Source organism: Pezoporus flaviventris, unplaced genomic scaffold (assembly GCF_033815535.1).
Source record: "Pezoporus flaviventris isolate CSIRO_AGI_PZ_B2104156 unplaced genomic scaffold, CSIRO_AGI_Pfla_v1 ptg000076l, whole genome shotgun sequence".
NCBI classification, from domain to species: Eukaryota; Metazoa; Chordata; class Aves; order Psittaciformes; family Psittacidae; genus Pezoporus; species Pezoporus flaviventris.
In genome coordinates this window covers 707,581-732,079 of record NW_026892624.1, presented here as the reverse complement: position 1 = coordinate 732,079, position 24,499 = coordinate 707,581, and the positions used below count along the sequence as shown (strand labels likewise).

General features: G+C 40.1%; 1 protein-coding gene across 1 annotated transcript in view; it reads right to left on the bottom strand.

The window, feature by feature from the left end:
• Positions 1-98: 98 nt before the first annotated feature.
• GLDC (glycine decarboxylase) overlaps positions 99-24,499 on the bottom strand; it is a 42,949-nt gene continuing 18,548 nt past the window's right edge. Inside the window, exons 6-25 of the mRNA XM_061473098.1 lie at positions 24,092-24,239; positions 23,640-23,836; positions 22,979-23,075; positions 21,850-21,955; positions 20,663-20,802; positions 19,801-19,881; positions 19,154-19,251; positions 18,544-18,628; positions 18,415-18,456; positions 15,823-15,965; positions 14,842-14,917; positions 8,817-8,942; positions 7,829-7,978; positions 7,307-7,419; positions 6,580-6,721; positions 4,964-5,075; positions 3,611-3,706; positions 2,348-2,520; positions 1,613-1,693; positions 99-731 (exon numbers count right to left, since the gene is read on the bottom strand). Of these exons, the coding sequence (XP_061329082.1) occupies positions 588-731; positions 1,613-1,693; positions 2,348-2,520; positions 3,611-3,706; positions 4,964-5,075; positions 6,580-6,721; positions 7,307-7,419; positions 7,829-7,978; positions 8,817-8,942; positions 14,842-14,917; positions 15,823-15,965; positions 18,415-18,456; positions 18,544-18,628; positions 19,154-19,251; positions 19,801-19,881; positions 20,663-20,802; positions 21,850-21,955; positions 22,979-23,075; positions 23,640-23,836; positions 24,092-24,239 (2,350 nt within the window). The 3' untranslated portion in view covers positions 99-587. The remainder of the gene's footprint in view (positions 732-1,612; positions 1,694-2,347; positions 2,521-3,610; positions 3,707-4,963; positions 5,076-6,579; positions 6,722-7,306; positions 7,420-7,828; positions 7,979-8,816; positions 8,943-14,841; positions 14,918-15,822; positions 15,966-18,414; positions 18,457-18,543; positions 18,629-19,153; positions 19,252-19,800; positions 19,882-20,662; positions 20,803-21,849; positions 21,956-22,978; positions 23,076-23,639; positions 23,837-24,091; positions 24,240-24,499) is intronic.

The window sequence follows — 24,499 nt, the reverse complement described above, 5'->3', positions numbered from 1 at the left end:
GTGGCATTTCTGACAAACCAGAAATAAAGCTTCATCATTTTATACTGCTCTGTTGGATAAACCCAGGTGAAAATGTAAAATCGAGAAGATGACAACAATTAAAATTCTGACCAATTTTATTAGAGTACTAACATTGGTAGGTAAAAAAACCCAGCATGAAATATTGACTAGCAATGCTAGTGATAATATGTGAAGTATATTAAACAATCTACTTCATCATTTTTTACAAAATATAAACAATTACTCCCACAGTTAATATTCAGTATTATTGCCTATGCATCTGTGTATTTTCTACTTTTTTAACTATACCTTCTTTGCCAATTTGCAATTTGGGTGTTAATTGTTAAAACTTTAGCACAAAACAGACAAAATGCTGAATTGAGGCAACTTCATATTCATCTGCTGTGGAACAATCAAATTCTGTTTACACCTAGCATATTAACTGTATTTACATTTTAACTGAGCAGTGCTTCAATTAACAAACATGGTGATTATCCAAAATATACACAGTATATAAATCCCCTGTCAGTTCTGGGAGGTAAAGGCCATCCGGATGGACTCAGAAATCCAGGCAGCTGAAAACAGTCTTAGGAAGATGCTCTCTTCTGTTCAGAAAAGGGAGATTCGTAGGCTTCCATTGGTGGGCAGGTACAAACCAGATGTTGATCTCCGTATATGTCATCAATGCGAGCAATTGTAGGCCAAAACTTGCTTTCAGGCTTCACAAATGGCTAAGTACAGAAGAAAAAACAACCATTTTATTTTTTCTACCAAGGCAGTCTATGTAATTGTAGTAGATATTAGAAATTTTAAAAATTACACTTGCTGGGAAAGCGCATTTTTTAAGTGAAGTTGTACTTCAGATCTATTTGCAGTCCCTAAAAGTTAACAAGCATGTATAATAGAGTTTGCAGTCAAAAGAATATTTAGAGTTTTTAAAGGGTGTAACCATGTCCTCTAACAAATGCTTGCAAAGAAACAACTGTTATGGGATTGAAAAGAAAAAAAAAGACCCTTTGAATAACTGGCTTACAGGTAGGTACCAAGGAAAAGTGGAGGAGGCTGTGCTGTTCAATATAGTTATAATATAGGATAGAAATCCAGGTGGCAAACTTCACAGGTGCAGTTAAAGTCTTCCTCTTTGTGCTCTGAAGCAGTCACGTGTATCCAGTTCCAATTTGATCCTTATTTGCAGCAGATTCACACTGGTGTGGCTTGTTCCGTGGTGACTGTATATCTTGTTAAACCCTCATTGAAGTTCTTCTTTACATCTCAGAAGATGGGACTCTGTTTTTGGAGCCCCTAGTGCAGTATGGCAGATCTGAATGGGATGTTTCAAATAGGAATATCCAGTATTCAAGTGCTGGGATTTAGACATCCAAGTTTGCATTTCATACGTAGAGACTGTGTTTTACGATCTTTTTTCCTTGTCTTGAAAAACAGAACCAATGGAACTACTGTGGAACTCACACACATAAAAAATTGGGCAACAGTAAAAATGACTCAAGCTTTATTCTTACCAGATTATTTCAGCTCCAACTGACCAGAAAACCACAGAGCAGAAAGGACATTTATATATTACTGCACCACTAGGATCCCCTTATTTACTCACCAATGGGAATGCTGCCACTTCTCTGGAATAAGGACGATCCCACTTGGAAGAAGTGACACAGTTCAGAGTATGTGGTGACATCTGCAAGCAAAAGTACATGTTAGTACACGAAATTACTGAATTCAGTTCAATGTATCAGGGTGAACCCTCCTTCAAGATCACATTACTACATATAAATAATCACTGTCTAGATAGTCTCTTGAGAATACAGTTCTTCTGGTGAAAAAAGGCAGATTTCAAACAGGAGCAAGTCAGTATCTGGATTTTGTTTTGCCTGAAGGTACTACCCAAGGTTTGACTATGTTTCCAGGATTTCGGTAAATCCCCTCAGCATTTAAAAGGCATTATGACGACAGCATCATGAGAGTTGAACAGAAGTTGAGCCTATAATAATTTTGTGCTGCAGTTACTAAAGTAATTAAATATGTATTTAACTGTTAAATTTTAAGGTCATTCCATTTCCCCTCTAAAGCAGATAAAAAAAAACATTTCTCCTTTATTACTTTGAGATTGCCTCAAAAATTATAGATCACGTGTTTCTGTAAATAACTTTCTCTGCTTTGTCAGTAAAGGCCAGATTTCTGAATTGAAAAAGTAAAAAATCAGATTTTGGAAGAAGTTTAAGGTTTCGGAAAATGTCAAATTTCAAGAAGCTCAAAGCAGTCTTATGTAGTCTCATGATAAGTCTGATGCTTACCAGCTGATGCTGGTAACTTGCTCTATCTGCCGTCTTACCTTCAGTGGGTTTATTTGGGGGTCCATCCTGCCCTCCTCTATTTCAGCAATTTCCTGACGAATATTGACCATTGCATCACAAAATCTGTCCAGCTCTGCCTTGTCTTCAGACTCTGTTGGTTCAATCATAAGCGTCCCTGCCACTGGCCAGGACATGGTTGGAGCATGAAAACCTTACAAAGAAGAAATAGTCACTGACAATAGGTTACGAGTTAATATCTACATTACCTATCAATTGATTCACAAATTCAACCCTTTATAACCTTTACAGGATTGAACTGATTGGTGGTGTTGGCAGTGTATACTGTAAAGGTAAAACAGACTTTTTGAGTATCTTAGTTTTTAACACTGAAGGGTGTTGCCATTGTATTATTTACATTTGAGCTACCACTGATTTAATGAAACTCACTTAAAACCTGTTCTTTTTTGCTTTTTTTTACTTTTCATCCCCAAGTATGTATTTTCTCTCCTGTGTTATTTCTGTTCCTGCTGCTCACTTCAGTAGAAGTGCTTTGTCACTTTACCTTCTTATGGCAGGCAAAGTGAGACAGGTATAGATTTCTGCACTGGTGAACAACGTAAAAAGATCAAGTGATCTCTCATGATTTCTGTTGTGCGCTACTGCTAATTACAGCCTCATGACACTTCTCTTTTGGGTGCAGAGGATGGACTTCATGAAACTTATCTGTGTAACTCACCTCCATACCTACTGAAAAGTCCATTTGAAGTGGTGCGTGCTATTTAAGGCCATAGCAGCCCAGTTAACAAGAGTGGAAAGGGTGTCACAAGTGGACTTTGTATTATTTCACTGAAGAGGTATTACTGGTCAGGGTTTTAACAGCTTTTATGAATATTCATTAGAGGCACAGTTGCATAGGATCAAGCAGCTCAATGGGACTTCTTAAGTGGCAGCCAAAGAGTAGCCAGTCAGGTTCTGCAGAACGTGTACAAAACTGCCTAAATTATATCAGGATGGAAGCATTTAAATCCTATCATCCTATTTCGAAAGTATTTCTTTTTGTTGTTGGAATCTTATTAAGCTCCTGGCTCCAACCTGCTTGCACCAGTGGTTAAGTCATTCAATTGCAAATCTGAAGGGGCAGTTTATAAAACTGAGAAGGTAACAGCAGACTTCTAAGTAGATACTACAACTCAATTGATTCAAATATCTCTCCAAGATGTTAACAAACATGAGCAGACCTGAACTGATCGTTGACAGATTCACCATCCATAAGCACGACTTGAATGTTTCTTTAAGCTTACCATAATCCTGAAGTCTCTTTGCAAGATCGACAGCTTCAATGTTTGCCGTTTTTTTGAAAGGTCTTGTATCCAAAATGAATTCATGGGCTACATAACCTGTAAATGAAAAAGTGTACACTTCGTTTACTCACTAGGAGTATAATGGGATCTGCCTAGCAGTCTTTCCTGATTGGTTTGGTGGAGAGCATGGCAAACAGACAAGTTACAAAATACCCACTTGGGCAAGATCTCCAACCTGAGAAATTGCAAGGTAAGAGATACACAACCTGGTAATTGAAGACTGGCCCTCTGAATCCATGTCACATTAAGAAAAGGCCTCATTTCCAAGAACAGAACTAGGAAAGGGTGGTCAAAGTAGCTCCTTTACTTTACAAGTACTCTGAAAATAAATGCATTTGTCAGTGGCCCAACACCATCTGGGTCTTAGGCTATCCTGAATTAGCCATGTACAAGATAGTCACTATCATGATATGAAAGAGAAAAGCTCAAATCTGGTGTTCTAGAGACTAAAGGCAGAATTTATCTAAATTTATATCCATGATCCTGGAAAAACCTTGTGAATCTTTCAAAATTTGCAACTTCCATTCACTTCTGTGAGGAAATAGTATTTTTTCTTAAAACTCAACCTGCAAGTTTAGCCAAGGTGTACTCCAGTGAATATAAGACACATATTTTGAGGAGCATACATACTGTACTCCAATGTCCTTTGGTGAAGAACAAGCAAAATAGCATCCTCTGACAGTTACACTATAATAGATGATTCTTTCACCTCTTATTCATTACTTCTCTCCTTCTGCCAGACCACAGAGCCATAGCAGGGAACTAGAATGTAGCTAATGTATTTTGCATTGCCAGGGGGAGTCTCCCCTGTCTCAAAAGGGAGAATAAGGAGGAGAAATTAGAGAAATTTGGTTGTTTTTTGGTTTTGTTTTCTTTTCCAGAGAAAGAATGCAAGGGAAAGTAGAAGTCCAAAACCTGCTTCCAGTACTTAAATTGCTGTGCCATTGGTTGTAGGAGATTTGGAGATCTCAATTTAGTCGCTTCTCCTTTTTCTACTGTACATTAATCTGCCACTGAACTTCAAGGAGAACAGTTTGATACCAAAGTTTACTCCATCTATTGTCATCATTTCATCTAATCACAAACAAGCATTTATTCTTCTACTTACAAGAGTCTCAGTTTCATTGCAATACCTTCACAGATCACTGTGGTAGGTTATTTTTCTTCTTGTAAACAAGATAAAGAGAAGTCTGAGAAGCAGCTGTCATGTAGCATTAAATAAGAACCATACTGCAAGCCAACTTCTACTCTAGGGAAAAAAAGTCATCTTTGTAGAAGAAAACAAATACTTGCCTTTTGCTCCTCTGAAAAGGATTCTGTAGTGCTTCTCTAGTCTCTTTGCCATGTAATTTGCATTCAGTATAGCAATCTCAGAAGCATGTTTTAGACCCTTTGCTCCCATTGTCTGAAAGAGGAATAACATGAAGAAACAAGAAAAAATGCCCAAGCAATCTAATTGTGTTCTTGTGCTGGCAAGCATGACAAACAACAGCACCTTAATGCATCTGCCTGGTTTTACGGCAGTCATGCTGCTATTACAGTATGCTATTACATTTTCAACACTACCCTCACAGAAAAGCACTAGGTATTACTTGAGAGCAACTTTAGTATACATAGCTTATGAGACTGCTCACTGTGTAAGAGGTTTTACCTAAAGTCAACAAGTGAACAACACAAACTTTTCCTCAAACTGAAAAGCTCTGAACTGAGTGAGCAGAACTCAAGAACGTAATCAGCACACTTCTAAGAACCGCAGACGCTGCCTGTCACCATCCCAGGGAAAGAGCATCCACAGAGCTGCCCGAAAAGCTGTGTGTGCACATAGAAGTCAAGTTGGCAAAGGAGAAAGCCAAAACAGCCTTAAAGGTAGTCACATTAGATGGGACAGTGTAAACAGGTGGCACTTTGCACTATGAAGAAACAGCTTCCCTTAAAAGATTTCCTACCGTTTAAACATTCTATAATAGGAACCAGATTACAGTCAGAAGTGATTTTTACCCACAGCTGAAACGCTACCATGGAAGCTGAACCAGCACGTATTTTTTCTCATTTAGAATTCCAGAAAAGCTGGTTTCTGTGGGAGCAGAGTCTTCCATGGTAAGAGTATCAAACTAGCTGCAGGGTACTCTGAATGACACTGCCCCTAGCATTCCATTCCATGGTTCACCATTCCAAATCTTTCTCTTGCTAAAAGCTTTAAATATTGTTCAGAGTTGCAGCACACCCTCTTCTCGAACAGAATTTGAATCTACATTAATCTCAGTTGGCTAAATAATGCCATATTTGCAACTAAATATTTGCAGGCTTATCACTAAATTGCAAGGCATTAAAAAATCATGATCATGATCATGATCAAGTTGCTGCACATCTAAAACCAAATCTAAGTTCAGTTTTCAAATACAGTAAAATCCCTTGGAATTCAAGTTCTTATTAAACAGATTTTGGAAAATGAAATGTCACATACAGGTGAAGTATAACAATACTGCAGTGTACAACCAGAAACACTCCTGGAAGAACAGTAATTACCAAGCAGCTTTTAAACACAAAGACTTCCATGTCAGAGACAATGGAGAGGCAAGCCTGATTGTAGCTTTGTGTCCACTTGTCTCAAAAACTATTACAGACAAGAGACAGAAGAATTAAGCAGTCTGCATAGATATAGTAGTTGTCCTTCATCCTTTCCTATTGTTTCCTAATGGAACAGATTGTTCCATTGTCTTACAGGAAAACAAAGGGGGGTCAAAGCATGTAAATGACTTCTGACTGTGCCGCAGTCATATACATTTCAGTCTGTGCAAACATCTTATGACAGCTTGCTGTTAAACCTGTTCCTGTGGCTCCAGTGGTTCTCAGAGTTGCTGAAACAGAAACAGACCCTCAGATGATAATCGTTATAAAAGTCTACACACCTTGATATACACCCAGGAAATTGGCAGTATTGCACTAGAACCCCAAGGTGCTGCACTGACAGTACCCAAAGGACATGCATCCTTATCCAGCTGTATATTGATGACAGGGTGGGTAGGCAAGTAGGGAGCCAAATGTTTCTTCCTAAAACAAAAACATTGATTTTAGAACTTAAATGTGTATTCCTGTGGTACAATTTCTGGCCAGTTTCAGCAATAGCTTCTCTTCACCTTCCATCCAAACACAGTCTTTCAGAAAGTCTGGTCTATGTCTTATTCAACAGTTTCTTAACTGGTGACAATGGAGGATGACAGTTTTCAACTTATCACAAGATATTAATGCAAGTATTAAATTTATATTTTTTTTTAAGATTACTTTCATTTAAAGGATTATGATTACTCTGAATGACAGATTCACAGCATTGACGTACCACTTCCGTGGTTTGGACTATGTGCAATATCAGAGCTCAAAGCCCACAGATCCCCTCTGCATTTACTCAGAAAACAGACTACTGAGGGAGGTCTATCGTATACACTAAAGAGCCAACTTGGAAGTCAGGGTTTGCAAATACACATGAACGTCACCATTCATGAGATCAGCACATAACTATCCTGGAGAAGGACCGCAGTTTACAAACGGTACACCTCTCCCGTTCATAGCTCTTCATGTAAGTGAACTGCCAACCAAGATACATTAAGGGATTTTAAAGGCTAATAAAGAGGTACCCACACTCCAATTGGCCCCATTCCAGGTCCTCCTCCTCCATGGGGAATGCAAAATGTTTTGTGAAGATTTAAGTGAGAGACATCAGAGCCATAATCTCCAGGACGACATAGCCCCACCTGTGAAGAGAATACTCTATTTCAAAATATTCTTTACTTCTGCCATTTTAAGACCCATTACTTAAAAAAAAAAAAATAGTTTAGTATGTGTATTTCCATTTAACAAGATACATCATAACAAGAATTGATGCAAACAATTTTTTGCTTTAGGAACTCTTATTCATGTCTGTAAAGAATGTCTTCAACAAATATTAGGCAGACTAAGCCAAATTCAGCTAGCAACTCGTACAGCAGACCAGGGCAAATTCAGATGAGAGGGAATTGTTTTCACTATCTAATTTTTATTACGGTTCTCGGAAACCTCACTTCCTCCTCCACTTATGGTCTGAACTGTACACTGCTCTGCTATTTTTTTCCCAAGGATATGTACACTCGCAGTTGCAATAAATTTCCCCCGGAGATTTTGTACCTGGGCATTCATATTTGCTCCATCTAAGTAAACCTGGCCTCCATGCTTGTGAATCAGGTCACACACATCTCCGATCTGCTCTTCAAACACACCATTGGTGGAAGGGTATGTGATCATGATGGCTGCCAAGTTCTCTTTGTGCTTGTCCACCTGGGGGCAGGGAGGAAGAGAGGAAAAAAGGTCATCGAGGCTCCTAAAGCTTCTTAAGATTTCCACAAAAAAATCAAATTAAGGTGATGAAGTGTTTGACAGGTGAGAAGCAAGTCTATCAGCAGATAGTTGAAGTTATTTATATTCAGCAAAAGATACTGGGCCATTTCCTTCACCAATACCTATTGTAGAAAAATGTTTTCTTAATAAATCAGAACTTGAAATGGTATTAAAACATGTTCGTGTAATAGTCACTTCTGGAACTTTAAGACAAGCCAAGTGAAACATCTGGCTTCAAGATAATATGATTGAATGACCATTCCCCTACTTTGAGCAATACAGTTTTATGACTACCATAAAACCCTGCTCAAATGTGTATTTTTGGAAATGTGTCCTGCTAACCCCTTGGATTCCCAAGATTCACCTGCATCCAATCTGCTCCAAAAAATGAAAAAAGTTGCCTAGCAACACCTTCCCCAGCAGAGGTGGGCTAGAACTTCACCATGCGAAGGATAAAGCACTGTTTCAAATGCTCCACTCATGAATATGCTTCATTCATTTCAAATACTAGATGGAGACCAAAAAGGTTTGCTATAAAAGAGCCTATTATGTAGAAAGCCTTTCTGAGCCACTCCAGCACCAAAGATCCTCGAATTAACGGAAATCAAACGAATGTCACATGGCTAGTGTCTGAGAAAAAAAAAAAAGGAAAGAAACATGCATTCACTATTACTGCCCTATTTTCTCTCAAAGGAAACTGATTCAGCTGCCAATGCTATTACCTGTAGAGGAGAAGGAGTGTTCCTGCCTTGACAGTTAAAGATAATGAAATACTCACCATTGCTTTTAAGTGGGAGATATCAATGCTCCCATTTTTATCCACTGCAATTGGCTGAATCTTCATGCCTGCCATTTGTGCACTTGCTGGATTTGTGCCATGAGCAGATTTAGGAATAAGGCAAACCTCAGAAGGGAAAAAGAAGCAAAAAAAGAAGCAGGGGACACAGTGTAAGTAGTTTAAAAATCGTAAAGCATTGTGGTCTATGCACAGCTACAGCTCATTATCAATGTTTTCAAAAAAGGGTCCTGAGGGAATGGTTCCTGACAAATTGCCACTTATCCTGAAGGCTGCATCTCAGTCTTCTTCAAAGAAAATCCATTCAGGTATCAGGATCTAAAGACTCACAAGGAAAGCAGATTTTTAATACACTGCATAAATCAGATTTAGGGCTGCAGTTCCAGAACATTACTCAGATATTCACATTTAGAAGCCTTTTCTCTCACACCTTTATCTTTTTCCTTAATAGTCTCTTTTTAACAAAAAAAAAAATAAAAATGAGGATTCTTTTTTTATTTTCTGTAATCAGTCTCCAGATGTACATTGACTTGAAAGGAAAAACTTTCTAATTCCAACTTTCCACTACATCTTCAGCTGGTTTGCAAAGCATTTTCTTCTGTATTCTATCAAAACAAAAATTTAGACTGAAGTATTTTGGCTATTGCTAAGAGGTTTCAAACAGCTGCTTACAGACTTGTTTTCCACGAGAGGGCACCAAATCCCAATGAGGTCGACTGCAAGAGTATTGGGCTGCTGCTTTGCTCGTTTGATTTTGGTCTGGGCTAATCTGTCCTTACATTGCAATCATCTCACCAAAATTAAACTTGCTACCACCAACATTTCACATCTACATGTTTCAACCTATTTCACTTCCAATTGAACTTATGCCTAAATCCTGCAGGACATCTAAACTCTTCCAGGCATTACAGATAGCTCAGAAAGCATCAAAATGAATACTCCTTTCAGATTTTTCACCTGTAACTGCCTGCCATTAAATGAAAATGAAGATTTCTTTTTAAAAAAAAAAAAGTTAAAATTCTGAATTCTGTTAAATGTAGTAATGATTCATTCCTCTTTGGGGTAAACTACAGTTGTATCACCTATTAGGTTTACAAGAACCTTCTTTTGTCAGGTTAAAATGGTACAACTGACTCCTTCAGGTCAAAGTTTCAGAGAGTTAGTATAGATGAGAAATCAAGCCTTTAGACTCCAGTGTTACCAACTTAAGATGTTTCTCAATGAATCAGAACTGATTTGGATTATCCATTTACAGTTTTTGTGGCCCTTGTGAAGCAAGGTTATCTCTGCATATCCTAAAGAAATTGCTTGAAAGTTTGAACGGAAAAGAACCACATGAACCTAGAGACTTCTAAGAGTAGCCACCAAAGTATATCAGTATTCCAGAGGCTTGTCTCTTTCTTGTGTCAGGAGTGGCTACACTGGGAACCAAGTGATATTACAAGCAGCCTAAATTTTCAATAATCAGTTCCTGTTCTCTTTGTTACTGGAAAAGCTGGAAAGAGTGTCGAACTGCCTTGAAAAAGCAAAAAACTGTCACTGCTTATTTTCTTTTTAGGCATGGACATGTGGGCCAATATCCATCTCACTGACCATCTGAATCAGTGTTTCACATTTACAAGTAGCCTGTGTGATCCACCCCTTCATCACAAGCCCATCTGTACATTTTAGGTTTCTCCCTAAATGTTCTGGTGTTTCATAGGCCCACTAAGCTATGGGTAACTCATCCTTAAGATCCTAGCCCATGGCTACCTGAGTCACTCCAATTCTGGCAGCCTGGTCTACCTGCCAGTCAGTTTGGTGTTCTTCAGTGGGCTTGTGAGCGCCTGTAACACATATACCTTAACAGTAATGCTTTCTACATGAGCAGCAATTTCTTGCTACAATGGGGCAGTCCAGATGAGTGTACATCTGTGCTGCCAGACCGTCTGTTTCCAACTATGCAGCCATGCTCACAGGGCATTTGTCACTGTCCATGACTCAGTAGTGACGCAGACTACTGGTTGCTTTTCTTGTTCAGCTGTCTCTTGGGCCAGCTTCTGCAAACCAGCTCAACTTGCCTTCTTTGGTGGCTTCCACAGCTTTTTGTGTAGAGCTCTACACAGCAACCTTCCACTTCCAATGGTTTCCTACAGCACAACAGGATCCACTGGTAAACTGATCACACCCTTTTCACCTTCTGATAACTCATTATGTGGCAGCACTTCTTGTGCATGAGTCACCTCCTTGAGTGATGCCCTGAAATGAATGCCTTATGATGAGTCCATGACCTCCTCCAGGACTCCCAGACTGCTGGAGCTCCCCATCCAAGCCTGCTGAATGACTAACGGTACCCACTTACTCTGTGCAGCGTCCTTTGAGTACCTGCTGCAGAAAAGACAATTGTGCCATGGGGAGCTGTGCTTCTGCACCAGCGAGCTTCTGAAGCAGCTTAGGCCCCCTTGTACACTGCTAGTATCACTTTTTCAGTCAGAGTGTAGTGAGACTTGGATCCCAAATAACCCCATAAAGCTGGCCTTGTATTTCTCCAGGTGTTTTCTGTCGGAGGCTCCACCTGAGACTATGCTCTCCAGCTGCAGTGTGGAGTACATGTCTCACAGCTAGTACCACCCAGATGGGCCCATGAACTATCTTCTCTTCAATCTATTCAAAGGCATGTTGCTCAGAGCCCCACTCAGAACAGTTCTTCTTCAGGGACACTCAGCAGAGAGGGCCCGCAAGCTGATTGTAACCTGGTGCACATATGCATTCTCCAGTAATCCACAATGCCTGGAAAAGCCTGTGTTCCTTTCTTGTTAGCTGGCGGGGACACAGTTATTTTCTTACTGATTTCAACCCGAAAGTTGTGGCAACATCCATCTTGCTGTTTTAACCCCAAGAACTAGATCCCTTGTGCAGGTCCTTTGGCCTTGCTTTGGTTTTATGGCAAAGCCAGCTTTGGGAATGAACTGAATTATTATTTTCCCTTTCTCAAACACTTCCTCTGCTGTGTTGCCCCATACAGTGATGTCATCCATGTATTGCAGGTATTCAGAGTCTTCACTCTGTTCCAGTGCACTCTTTATCAGTCAAAGTCTGATAGGTAGAATACCTATACCAGTGATAGCACTGACTGATAGGTGCTTCCAGCCCTGGGTCAGTCATTTCCAGATGTACTGGACACCCAGCCACATGAAAGCAAACTGTGGCTGGCACTCTGCTGCCAAAGGGGTAAAGAAAAACACTTTGGCAATATCAATGGTGGTGTGACTTCATTCAGGCCAACTTCCACCCTCTGTCAGACTTTTGCACTGGCCTTATGGGACTATGTAAGGGTTCGTAAGACTTGCTTATCACTCCAAGGCTTACAATGAAGTATGGTGACTAAATAGATGAATAGATGGTAACTAGGGAGTCCTGGCTGATGTGACACTGCCACTGCTGTACCATCATGGTAACAAGTGGCACATGCTGCTCCTTATCATGCAGCAACTCTTCAGTGGAGAGGGCAAGAAAGTCAGACGTTTAATCTTCTTTGTGTTTATTGTGGCTACACCAAAGGTCCACCGGTACTTCCTGATCCTTGAAACACCCTCCTCTGAGCTAGTCTATGCCAAAGATACATGGAGTCTCTGGCCAATACGATAGGATGCTTCTGCCGTTTGTCCCCTGTAAGGCTCACCTCAGCCTCCAACACAGACAACTGCTGACATCCCTCTGTCACTGCACAAATGCAGACAGGTCCTCTCCTACCCTCATGGCATTATGGTACAGTGTGTACCAAAGCCTTATACACCTGTGGATCTGACGTGCCAGGCCATCAAATCCATACATTCCATGAAACTTTGTTACCTCCATCTTCTGCCCAGCCTGAGGCAAAGACGCTCTTCTCCTTGTTGCAATACTCACTGACTCCCACAGTGTCAGACAAGAAGTGCCTTTGCCAGACTTCAGCCTTTATTCTGTGTCTGGGACTGCTAGTTGCTTTCTACTGTCTTGGCAGCAACTGGTGTGGCAGCGTTACTGTTTGGTCCCTTCTTGGCATCTGTCTTCCCCTGCAGTTAAGGTACCTTGACTCTGGCTTCAAAGTGAGTGCACTGTCCCTCTTCCTTGTGTCCGACCCAGCCATTCAAGAAGAACCAGAGGATGCCAGGTGGTGTGCAACTGGTGCTGTTGATTCCTTGGTCCCTAGCGAGGAATTACTGCGGCTAAGCTTCCCTGCCCTCAATTCCTGACTATCCCCTCCAGCATTCCATTTGAGCACTAGGCAGCAGTATGCTTGCCTGTCTGTGTATCTTGGAGCTTGCTTGGGTTAGAGATGGTGTGGTTTCTGCCTCTTGTGTAACTTCCATCACTTCCTCCTTGCGTTTCCTTGCCAAAGGACTGGACTGGCTTCCTGGTCAGCTGTTTCCTCCTCCTCCTTCCTTATTAACTGATGGTACAGTCCTCTTGACTTCCACTGCCAGTGCTGCTTTACTATTGGAGCAATCACTGTGGTTGAGGTTTGGGTCCCTGCATCAACCATTAGAGGTAGAGGCCCACTGCAGCTGTGACCGTGCTACACAGAGGCCCAATAAGGACAGGCCAGGCCACAAAACTGTGCCAGGAGTTGCTGTGTCTCACTGGGGTAGGCAAGGCCCCTTTCAATCAAGTGTTGTGCCAAGTCAACAGGATTACGAGCCTGTTAAGGTGTAAGATCCCATGATATAGGAGGTGATAACAGCCCTGTCAGCTCAGCAAACTGTTTACTTTTATGATAGGGCCAAACCAGGTTCTGGACACCCAACAAGAAGCCAACAATGCTAGATAATAGGATCAAACTTCTTACATAAGGATGCCCTCACAACAGAGCCCTGCTCTGGAGCCCATACAACAGAGCTGGACACATCAACCCCACTGGGGAAAAGAGAGGTGCAATCACTTGTCTCTCTGCAAGGTAGCTCATGCAGCAGAGGAGCAGCTTCACAACAAGGGACCTATGCCAGTCCAGCAATGCAGCCACTGCTTTTGTCAACATCTTTCCAAGCACAGCAAAATACACTTATGGGCAGGACAGTAAACATCAAGAGCTGAAAGCAGCCATTAAAAGCCCTACACTCTAATGCACAGTAAAACAAGTAAGCTTTGTGACTTGCACAGGAGCCTACTGTTTAACCATTTAACATGCTCAGATCAGAACTGTCATTACCTCAAGCCCAATGCTTAAAAGTACTGTAATGTGTTGACCCAGCCAATGGCCAAACACCCACGCAGCTTTCACTCATTCCCATCTCCCATGGGACAAGGGCAAAATAGAAGGTGAGAAGACTCATGGATTGAGAGAATGACAGTCTAATAGGGAAAACAAAAGCCACAGGTGCAAACAAAGCAAGAAGAGTAATTAATTCATTGCTTCCTAAGGCCAGGCAGGTGTCTAACCACTTACTGGAAAGCAGTGCCACAGCACACGTATGTGGTTGCTTGGGAAGAAGAGTGCCATAACCATGACCTTCCCCGCTTTGTCCTCCTTTCTCTGTGCTTCAATTGCTGAGCATGCCATTATGCACCATAAAACAACCCTTTGGTCAGTTTGGATCAGCTGTCCTGGTTGTGTCTCGCCCAACCTCTTGCCTACTCCCAGCCCTACTCCCTGGGGAGGGGAAAGGGTGAAAAAGGGCAGAGTGGGAAAGAGAAAGCCTTGACACTGTAAAGCAGCAGCCAAGACATCCCTTTGTTAACAACACTGCCTTAGCCACAAATCCAAAACACAGTACCATATGGGTTGCTATAGAGAAAGTTAATTAACTCCATTCCAGCCAGACTCACCCTTTGAGGGAGTCCCCTTCCCTCACTCCCACTGTCTGGAAAGTAAAGGAAGACTTTTAAGATTTTACCCATGATCCATGAAGGAAACAGAGAATACTGAAAGCTTATCACAGATGAGGATACACAACCTAGTGTTAATCTAGATGAGTCCCAGCTGCTAAATCAAGTCTCGTTTCTCCACTTTCCACCCAGCTCTCTTCCCCACTTGAGTGTTAACACTTACAGTTCTATGACGTTCTCCTTTTGCATTTAGATAAGCTTTGATTGCAGCCAAACCTGTGTACTCTCCTTGGGCTCCACTGCAAGAGGAACACAAACCATGTTACACAAGCATATAAAACAGAAAGTGCCAGCTCTCTACTGAAAATTCAAAACTCTCCAGACCTAATCCTACTCAATGGCTTTAGGCAAGTGTCAGCAAATTAAGAGAAACACATCCCATGGATTAAATTACAATTGGACAAGCATTAATTAACAGCACTTGTCTCCTTTGCCAACAGTAGATGAAAAAAAAAAGATTTAATTATATGTGCTTACACTATGTTAAAACCTTTTGATGCCTGAGTTGATCCCCATTTCTTCACCTAACAAGGGACTACATGCTTGACTACGAGGAGGCAAACTAATACTGAAATGCATAGTAAACTGCACACAGTGAAACATAAGAACTCTTTCAGTGACATCTTAAGTGTAGAGTAAGTCCTTGCTGCTCATTTTGTATCAAAACTACTAGCAGATATAAACAAGCTGCAACTCTGCTTCATTTATTTCAGTGAGCATGCAGATCCTAGGCATTCTTCGGTCAAACCTAATATTTCCTAGTGCATCAAATATCAGTTTCAACAATTCTGTAGTTGTCATCTTATACAGGTTATTCCTATTTCAAAGCTTTAATTTAGGTTACAGGAGGATATCAGTAACATCACTATTTTAAGCAAGCAGTGGCAGAGAAACCAGCCTTCAAAGTGAGGAAAACGTGGAGGAAAAGGAGAAAAGACCAAATCATTAAATTTTGAGATGAGATTAAATAAGGTTATGCACTTTCGAAAAAAAAACAAGTTTTGTTTTCATAACCTTTCATTAAAGGCTTCTCTTTGTCAAATTTCATTTTAGAAACTTCTTCCATTTTTGCCTGGTTTGTTTTCTTTAGAGGCAAATTTTTTAAATCATCTTAAGGAGCAAATGTTCTGAATAAAATTCCTACCTGTTTGGTTGGAAGGAGATCTTGTCATAGCCAGTAATCTCACATAGGTCCTTCTCTAAATCCTGGAAAAGCTGCTGATACCCTTGAGCTTGCTCCAGAGGCACAAAAGGGTGGATGTTGGCAAATTCCTTCCATGAAATAGGCTATAAAAGGGGAGGGAAAAAAAAAAAAAAAAGGAAAAATAACCATATACTATAACAGAGAATCCTGCAGACAGCTCTGTTTTGTTGTTAAACTCTTTGCAGGAAGGAAGCTGCCCTGTGCTCTATTAAAAATCAAACATTTCTTGTGCAGTAAGACAAGTTCTCAACCTTACTGTGGGACATGCCCTGGTTCAACAGAGAGCTTTGGCTGGAACTCACTGGGGAAAAGGAGAGTTTATGACCTTTGGAAGAAGGGACAGGCAACTCAGGAGGATTACAAGGATGTCACGAAGTTATGCAGAATGAAATTAGAAGGGCCAAAGCCAAACTAGAACTTAATCTGGCTACCACATTAATAACAATGAAAATGTTTATGTAAGTACATTAGCAATAAAGGAGGGCTAATGACAGTCTCTATCCTTTTCTTTTGGATGTCAGGAAAACATAGTGCCTTCTTTGCCTCAGTCTTTAATAATAAGTTAACAGTAAGACCACTTCTCCTCCAGGAACACAGACCCCTGAGCTGCAAGACAGTGATGGGAAGCAGACTGAAATACCTGTAATCCAAGGGGAAGTGGACAATGACCTGCTATGCCCCTTAGACACAAACAAGTCTATAGGGCTGGATGGGATCCACCCAAGAGTACAGAGGGAGCTGGCAGAAGTGCTCACCAAGCCACTTTCTATCATTTATCAACAGTCGTGGCTAACAGGGAGGTCCCAGTTGACTGGAAGTGAGCAAATGTGATACCCATATGCAAGAAGGGACAGAAGGAGGATCCAGGGAACTACAGGCATATCAGCCTTCCCATGGTGCCAGGGAAGGTTATGGAGCAGATCAGCTTGCTTGCCATCATGCAGCACATATGGAACAACCAGGTGACAGGCTCAGTCAGCATGAGTTTATGAAAGGCAGATCCTGCATGGGTAACCCAATCTTCTTTTATGAAAAGGTGACTTAGGGGTGTTGGTTGAGATGGCTGAATATGAGCCAGCTTTTGCCCAGGCATCCAAGAAGCCACCAGCATCCTGGCCTGCATCAGCAATAGTGTGGCCAGCAGGGCCAGGGCAGTGATCATCCCCCTGTACTGGGCACTAGTGAGACTGCACCTTGAATCCTGTGTTCAGTTCTGGGCCTCTCACTACAAGAGAGACATTGAGGTGCTGGAGCGGGTCCAGAGAAAGGCAATGAAGCTGGTGAAGGCTCTGGAGCACAAGTCTGATGAGGAGTGGCTGAGGGAACTGGGGTTGTTTAGTCTGGAGAAGAGAAGGAAGGGCCTTGTTGCTCTCTACAACTGCCTGAAAGGAAGCTGTAGTGAGGTGGGTGTTGGTCTCTTTTCCTAAAGAACAGGAAAAAGGACAAGAGAAAATGGCCTCAAGTTGCACCAGGGGAGGTTTAGACTGGATATTAGGAAAAATTACTTCACTGAAAGGGTTGTCAAGCACTGGAACAGGCTGCCCAGGGAAGCGGTAGAGTCACTATCCATGGAAGTATTTAAAATGGCTCTTGAGAACATTGTTTAGAGTTGAATTTGGCAGTGCTAAGTTAATGGTTGGACTCAAAGATCTTAAAGGTTCTTTCTAACCTAAACAATTCTATGATTCTGTGATTTCTAGCGACATTTTTTTTAACATTCGGAAGATGCTTAAAAATCCTGTTTCCTTCTAGGTCACCTATCCTTATGCAGAGCTGTAGGATCACAGGGGAAACAGACAGGAGTCATGGAAGAGTACATAACAGCTTGTTTCACAGAGTTTTGTTGCTATCCATTTTATTTAGAAGGGAATATACAAGACTGCAAACAGGGAGCAGAGAGAAAATGTAGAGAAGGCAGTGAGAGAAAGGAGACAAAGGAAACCTAGTGAAAGCTAAAAACTGAGAAGCTGATCAAGACACAGCAGAGGAAGCTCATTCGGAGTCAGAAGTCATTTACTACAGAGACAGCCTGGCTAAGGCTCTGTTTCATTTGCTATCAGCAAGAAAAATGAAAATACCCACGGACTCCAGCTCCTCACCTGGGGAAATGGAGTGCTATCCTAAGAAACAGCTCACTGGCAAAGACGCATGAATTGCCAGTTCCAGCTGACCCCCACTTCTTCTGAGGAGGAGTTTACAGATCTTACTTTGACTGCAAGGTTTGTAAAGCAGATAGAAATTAGGTACTGCAGCACTGCATATGGGAATGGGACCATGTTACCTAATTCCAAAAATTGCATTTTTTCAGAATGGATACTTCAAAGCCATTCACTCTCTTCCTGTACTTGCACTCCTACTGTGCTTTTCAGAGCTTTTTTCCTAGCAGAAAAAGGACCTGATGACTTCAGCTACTCCTAAAACTGCCTCCTCAGCTAGAGTACTAGACCAAAACCTGCTTTTACTTCTGTACAGTGACACTGGCTGGATAGTTTGTTCATGTGTGTCTCAAGTAAGAGTATCATTGCAACTTACTGTAAGTTCAGCTGAACTATTGAGCTTCATTGTGCAGGATCCCTAGAAATAGAAAGAAATTTTTCTGTATTTATCAAAATACATAAATATGTAAGCAACTAATTTTTAATCTTTTTGGTATATACCTACCAAAGGAATCATGCTGTGAACAAGGGAAATATCTTTGTTTTCTAATCTTTTCATGTATCGCACAATATTTGTCTCAGAGTGATAGCTGGAGAACACAAAATGTGGTGTTAAGGCAAGCAGATTAGCTATACCAGATAGTTGATCTGTGCTTTAGCATAGGAATTCCATAAAAAAGAAATTAAGACTGGGGATAACTTTTAAGGTATACGAGGCACTTCTTCCCAAATTGGTACTTTATGCTTGCTACTAGAAACGTGGATGAAAAATGCCCATTATCATTTGCTCAAAAAGCTATCATCAGTAAATATGAACTGTAAGGGCTCTAGTAAGCCTGCTGATACTGTGTCCTAAAATAATAGCTTGTACAATGTAGCAAACTACGAAAAAAATACATCCCGCATGTGACCATGAGTACTGCTTTGCTCATTTAAAACAAATTGCTACTAAATACATTATTTGAGAGTAATGAGTGACTGTATACATTATTTGAGAGTAATTTTGTGACAGCCACAAAATTGTCCTCAATTGACTCCAGTTGAAAAGTCTGACTTTTGTAGAGAGATACTTTCAGATTCCATTAAAATATCAGATATGCAGCAATTTCACAAACCTGTTGAAAACCTGATGTGTCAAGAACTTAGAAGTTCTCTTAAGCGGGGTGCTAAGGATGCCTTTCGTTTCCTCGCCCATACCCTCAGCAATCAGCTCCTTTGACACAAAGAAACATGGAGTCAAGTACTTCAATGGAAATTTCTTGTTTCGCAATCAATTGCCATCAGAACCAGCTTATACTATCACCTTACCCTCAGATTTAATCAGCTGCTTAGGTAAAAACCCTTCACTTTATTAGTATACACACCTGTATATACCTATCATGGTAACAGCATTATATTAAAACTGGGTACAGATGTCTTAGTAGTCCTCACTTTGGTAGTATTGCTGTTAATTACTAATGACGTGCAACAAAATTTCCAGTAGGAGAGAAATAATTGACCACCATGTCCTAACCCCCACAAGAAAAGTAACAGCTTAAATGCAAGGTGTCCAAGTTGACTGAAAGGACTGCATCACAATAAGAAAATGTGATTTTACATAAATCATGATTTCATGCTATCTCTTTCTTTAGACATCTGAAATTCTCTGTATTTAACAAATGGACATCATATAGACACCCACCGTGCCAAGAGCAGTTCTGCTTTTCACTAAACTTCTGAAGTATTCAAATAATTAGGTCTGTGTAACCTATTATTTACTTACAGCTGAAGACTCGCAACCAAAAATCCATAATATGTCATCCAGGTCTTTCTCATTTACAGTTTCATCCAGTGATACGCCAAGCTATGGACAAAAGCAACAATAATTACTGAGAGCTTTTAATTCCAGACACAGTATATTTGTTCTGGTTGAGAGAAATTATTCCAGAAACACAGGGGAAAAAAAAAATGGAAAAATGAAAAAAATCTACCTACCCAACAATAAGTGAATGTCGCTTTGTTTTATGGAACAGATACATAGACTAATTTTATTTACACAAAATTTTCCAGTTCCTACCTTTCTGCTGCTAAACCATCCAAGCCATATATCTCACAAGCTTCAAGACTTGTGACCTCACTTCTAACATTTCTGTTTCCATTGCCCATTTTGTTAGACTATCCCCCAGCATTTTCCAGAACATGTTAGATCTTGGCTAAAGTCCCAAGTGCCTACCAGAATGTGGTTTACATTTCAATCTGTCTTTGAACTCTGCCACAGGACTTGAATTCTAGAGGTCATCTTTATTTCACCCCTAAGTTTTAGAGTCCCTCTGCTCTAGCCCTTAGTGGGCTAGAATTACAGAATTAATTACAATTACAGAATCTTTTAAATAGGCAATGAAACAATTACAGAACCTTTTAAATGGGCAAGAAATAAAATAAAAAAGCAATGATTATTGCTGGAAATTCAGTACATCACCAAACTTCTTCATTCTCTAAATGATGTTTATAACTGACTGACATATCTGAGCCAATTACAAGAAGTTTTAAATAATTTTGTTCTGTTTAGCACATGTAATCACCAGAGACTTTATGCAGAAAAAGTAATACTACAAAATTCCTGACAGATTTAGGGAGTTGCTTACTCTGCCACCACTATAAATCCGAAAATTTATCTTTCTAAGAGCTGCCCTGTCCAAAACCTCTTTGACTGGGCATCCACACGTGATCATCAAGGTATCGAAGAACAGATCATGATGCAGTTTATGACCAGCTCGCATGAGACCTATAAGGAACAGTAAGTTAATTCCATTAGCTGCATACTGTATTGCTTACACAGGACTTGCATATCAACACTACCAATTTCATAAGTAAATGCTTTTACATAATAAACCAAAATATTCTCCTTGTGCACAGAGCAGCAAAATCGCCAGTTTTTTAGTGAAATATCACTGTGTGCGCAATGCATCTAAATCAGATTCACACCTAATAAATAATGCAGATTGAATCCAGTGAAGATCCTTCTTATACATCACATTTGTAATATATAGTAGCAGAATTAGTATATAAATACAATAGGGACAAAATCACAAGTGTGTAAAAAACCCTATTATTATATAAATGGGTATTAAGCATCATGGAGCTTGCATAATAAAGTTTAGTGTCCACGTGTTTTTCACAGCAGCAAAAGGTCTTCCAGTTAAGCTGGCAAACAAAGCATAGATAATTGTGGCAATCATTCCTCAACTCCAGTATTCTGGTTCTGTGTAATTCCTTCTGACAGCAATGATAGTCATGCCAGCAAGAAAAACTACCAGACCACATAGTCCAGTTCCAATCATCATTTTCTGCTACAGGTTCTGTGCTTTTGATCAGCTATCAAACTTCGGAATTTCAGTGTTCATAGCAGGTATGATACCCCACCGAACTTAATGAAATGTTGGTATTTCTTTAATCTAACTTATTGCTTATTTTTGCTATGCTATCAATACTCTGTGCAGAGTTCTGTGTGTAAACTAGGACGGCCCAGTAAGCAAACTACAGAGCTTGCAGCTGGAAAACTGCACTGAAGCTTACCATCTAAAGACTGCCATCATCTGTTAGTTTCTCAAGGAAACAGAAGTAATGCTTGCAAGCTTATATCACGTAGATACCTAATTCTTGGACATCATTATCAGAAGTACACAAAAACATTAGCTGTGAATTTTGTTTTAAAAAGTTCTCTCTAGTGTTCTAGAGAATACACACTAGCTGGCAAATAGAATCTTGTAAGAAGAGGTACTATTTAAGAATGTATAAGAATTTAAGAAGAGTTTCTGCTAACATTACTCACCTTCAGCCAAGATTCGAGTAGCATTGTGTACTCGTATTGCAATATGCCTTAAGCCATCAGACCCATGGTATACACCAAACATGGCTGCCATGTTAGCCAGAAGAGCCTACCATCCAAATACAGTTTAGAACATTGTTACTATTACGATTACTGTTATGATTATAAAAGATTACTTCATCTTAAGTTTACTGGAAATTTTCTTTAACACCCAGGGACAACCACATATCCTTAGTTGATGTTATACTTGCTTAAGTGTGGCCAAGCTAAAAGGCAGGAAAGACAAAATACTTTCATGAAACTCTAAGCACTGATTCTAAATTCAATTGCTTGAAATGCAACTGTGTCAGCAGTTGCATTTAAATTCAGCCACTGCAACAAAGAAGTTTGAAGACTCTCAAGTAAAGCCAGTGTCATGGGAAACTCATTGTTTAGGATTAGTATGAAATACTTATGGAATAGTTCATGAATGCTAAATAACTAAGCTCATTTTAATATTAGTAATCCCTCCTGGAAATCTGGCACAACAGTAAACTCATGAGCAAAGCATTGACAGAAAAAATAATTAACTTGTCTGGCTGAAGGTCTGTAGAGGCGTGCTGAAGATAACAGTTTTGGATAATTACTTAACCATGGTATTTTCCTGCGAAGATAGCTTTCTGTTGATGTTATGTTTTTGCATCAAATCTCATAGATATAAATATCAGTTGTGACAATTTGAAGATGTAGGCTTAGAATTTAAAAATGGATTATTTTTTTTGTTTTCCCTTGAGTGGGTAATTTCAGATCATTATAAGTCTCCACCATTTTACCAAGAAATCTGTCTCATTCATAACAAACACAGCACTACTCAGTGGTGTTCAACCTGTGAGACAGACAGACTCAGGACACTGCACGAATTCAAGGTTAAAGTCTTTATTAAGGAAACAGATATTAATACCCTATTTTTCAAGCAGGGTTCCATTTTTTAAAGGACTCAAATGCACAAAGAGCAGAATATTTCAGTGTTCTTGATTTTTCTAGGAAAAACTTCCAAAAAAAAAGCTAACGTAAATTACAGCGATGTTAGGACTATAATCTTATGGTTTAACTTGACACTTTCTACCACCAAAAATAAACCATGACACATTACCTGTGCCGTGCAGATATTGCTGGTAGCTTTATCCCTCCTGATATGCTGTTCTCGTGTTTGCAAAGCAAGTCGGTACACTTCCTTTCCATTTGCATCTCTAAATCACAAGTGAAAATGTTGCTTCTGTTACTTTAAAATTACAGTAATTTAAGACATTGGACTCTATACATGCTAACCTGAAACTAGTTATCTATCTTTAGAGACTGGAGAGAACAAAGCCTAAGTCAGGACAGCTGTGATATCAGAGAGTGAGACTAAAGCCTCTAGACTTGAATTTATATCATGCCTGGCAAATGTGTCTGGTCCAGTAGAGCACACAGTGAGTTTTCTAAGCACACAACACCAAAACTTGGTATTTGCCTTAAAATGCCACAGATTATTGCATCTGTTTTAACTGAATAGTTATCCAGAACTTAATTTGAACAAACACTGAAAAGGCAGCGTCTTTTCGAATGGTATCAAGTAAGAGCATGGTGAATTTGTACACAAAAATAACCCATCCAGCAAGGCTGTACAAGATAACTGAAAGGGCCCTTGCCAATCCAAGCATCAAAACAAGTCCTTTTTTAGGGTTTCTAGCACGTTAAAATATGCACAGTATGTCATATTGTGTTTCATTTCGATTTCCCCCAAAGACACTAAAGGTGAAGGGAGCACTTACCTTGTAACACCCACCATTCTGCCTGGCATCATTCTCACTAGATTTTCTTTGACAGCAAAGAATGCGGCATGAGGTCCCCCGTAGCAGAGCGGCACGCCAAACCTCTGAGAGTTACCCAGGACAACATCTACCCCGAACTCCCCAGGGGGCTTCAGAATACAGAGAGCTAGAAGATCTGTAGCACAGCAGGTGAGAGCCTGGGAACAGAAGTACACAAAGAAGTTAGCCTCTTTTCTGAAGGTATGGTATTTGCATGGCAGCTAATTTTGAACAGGATATGACTTCAAACAGTTCCACATCACCAGCACTGAGCTGAAATGCTATGGTTGTATGGTTATCAACTTAACAGAACGGAGTGTAATACTTTAGATGGTATCTCACGTAACTTTCTATGAATATGGCTGTTTGATACATCAGATTGAAATCTGTGAGATCAATAAAAGCTATTTTACCCCATTATGATGAGCTCTTTCAACAAGTTCAGAGAAGTCTTCCACCTTCCCTTCAGTGTCTGGATACTGAAACAATACTCCACTAACATCCTTTCCACTGAAATCCATTTCATGGGGTAATTTGAGCTCAGTAATAACACCCGTGTAACTGGAAAACAAAAACATGCAGAAGACATCGTGTTCAAACCACTTCCTGCCTTGGAGTGATATTTAATATGACTTTTTCCTGGACAAACTTTTCTTTAACATACAAAGAGTTGAACCTGCTTTGAAGCACTAAGCACTGAGAAATTTTCATGTCATAGTATATAGTACTGAAGAACAATTGCATTTGGTATCATCAGAAATATGGAGAAAAGCAGAGCAGAAGATGCATAAGCTACTGGCTATCAACACTTTGGTGCTCTA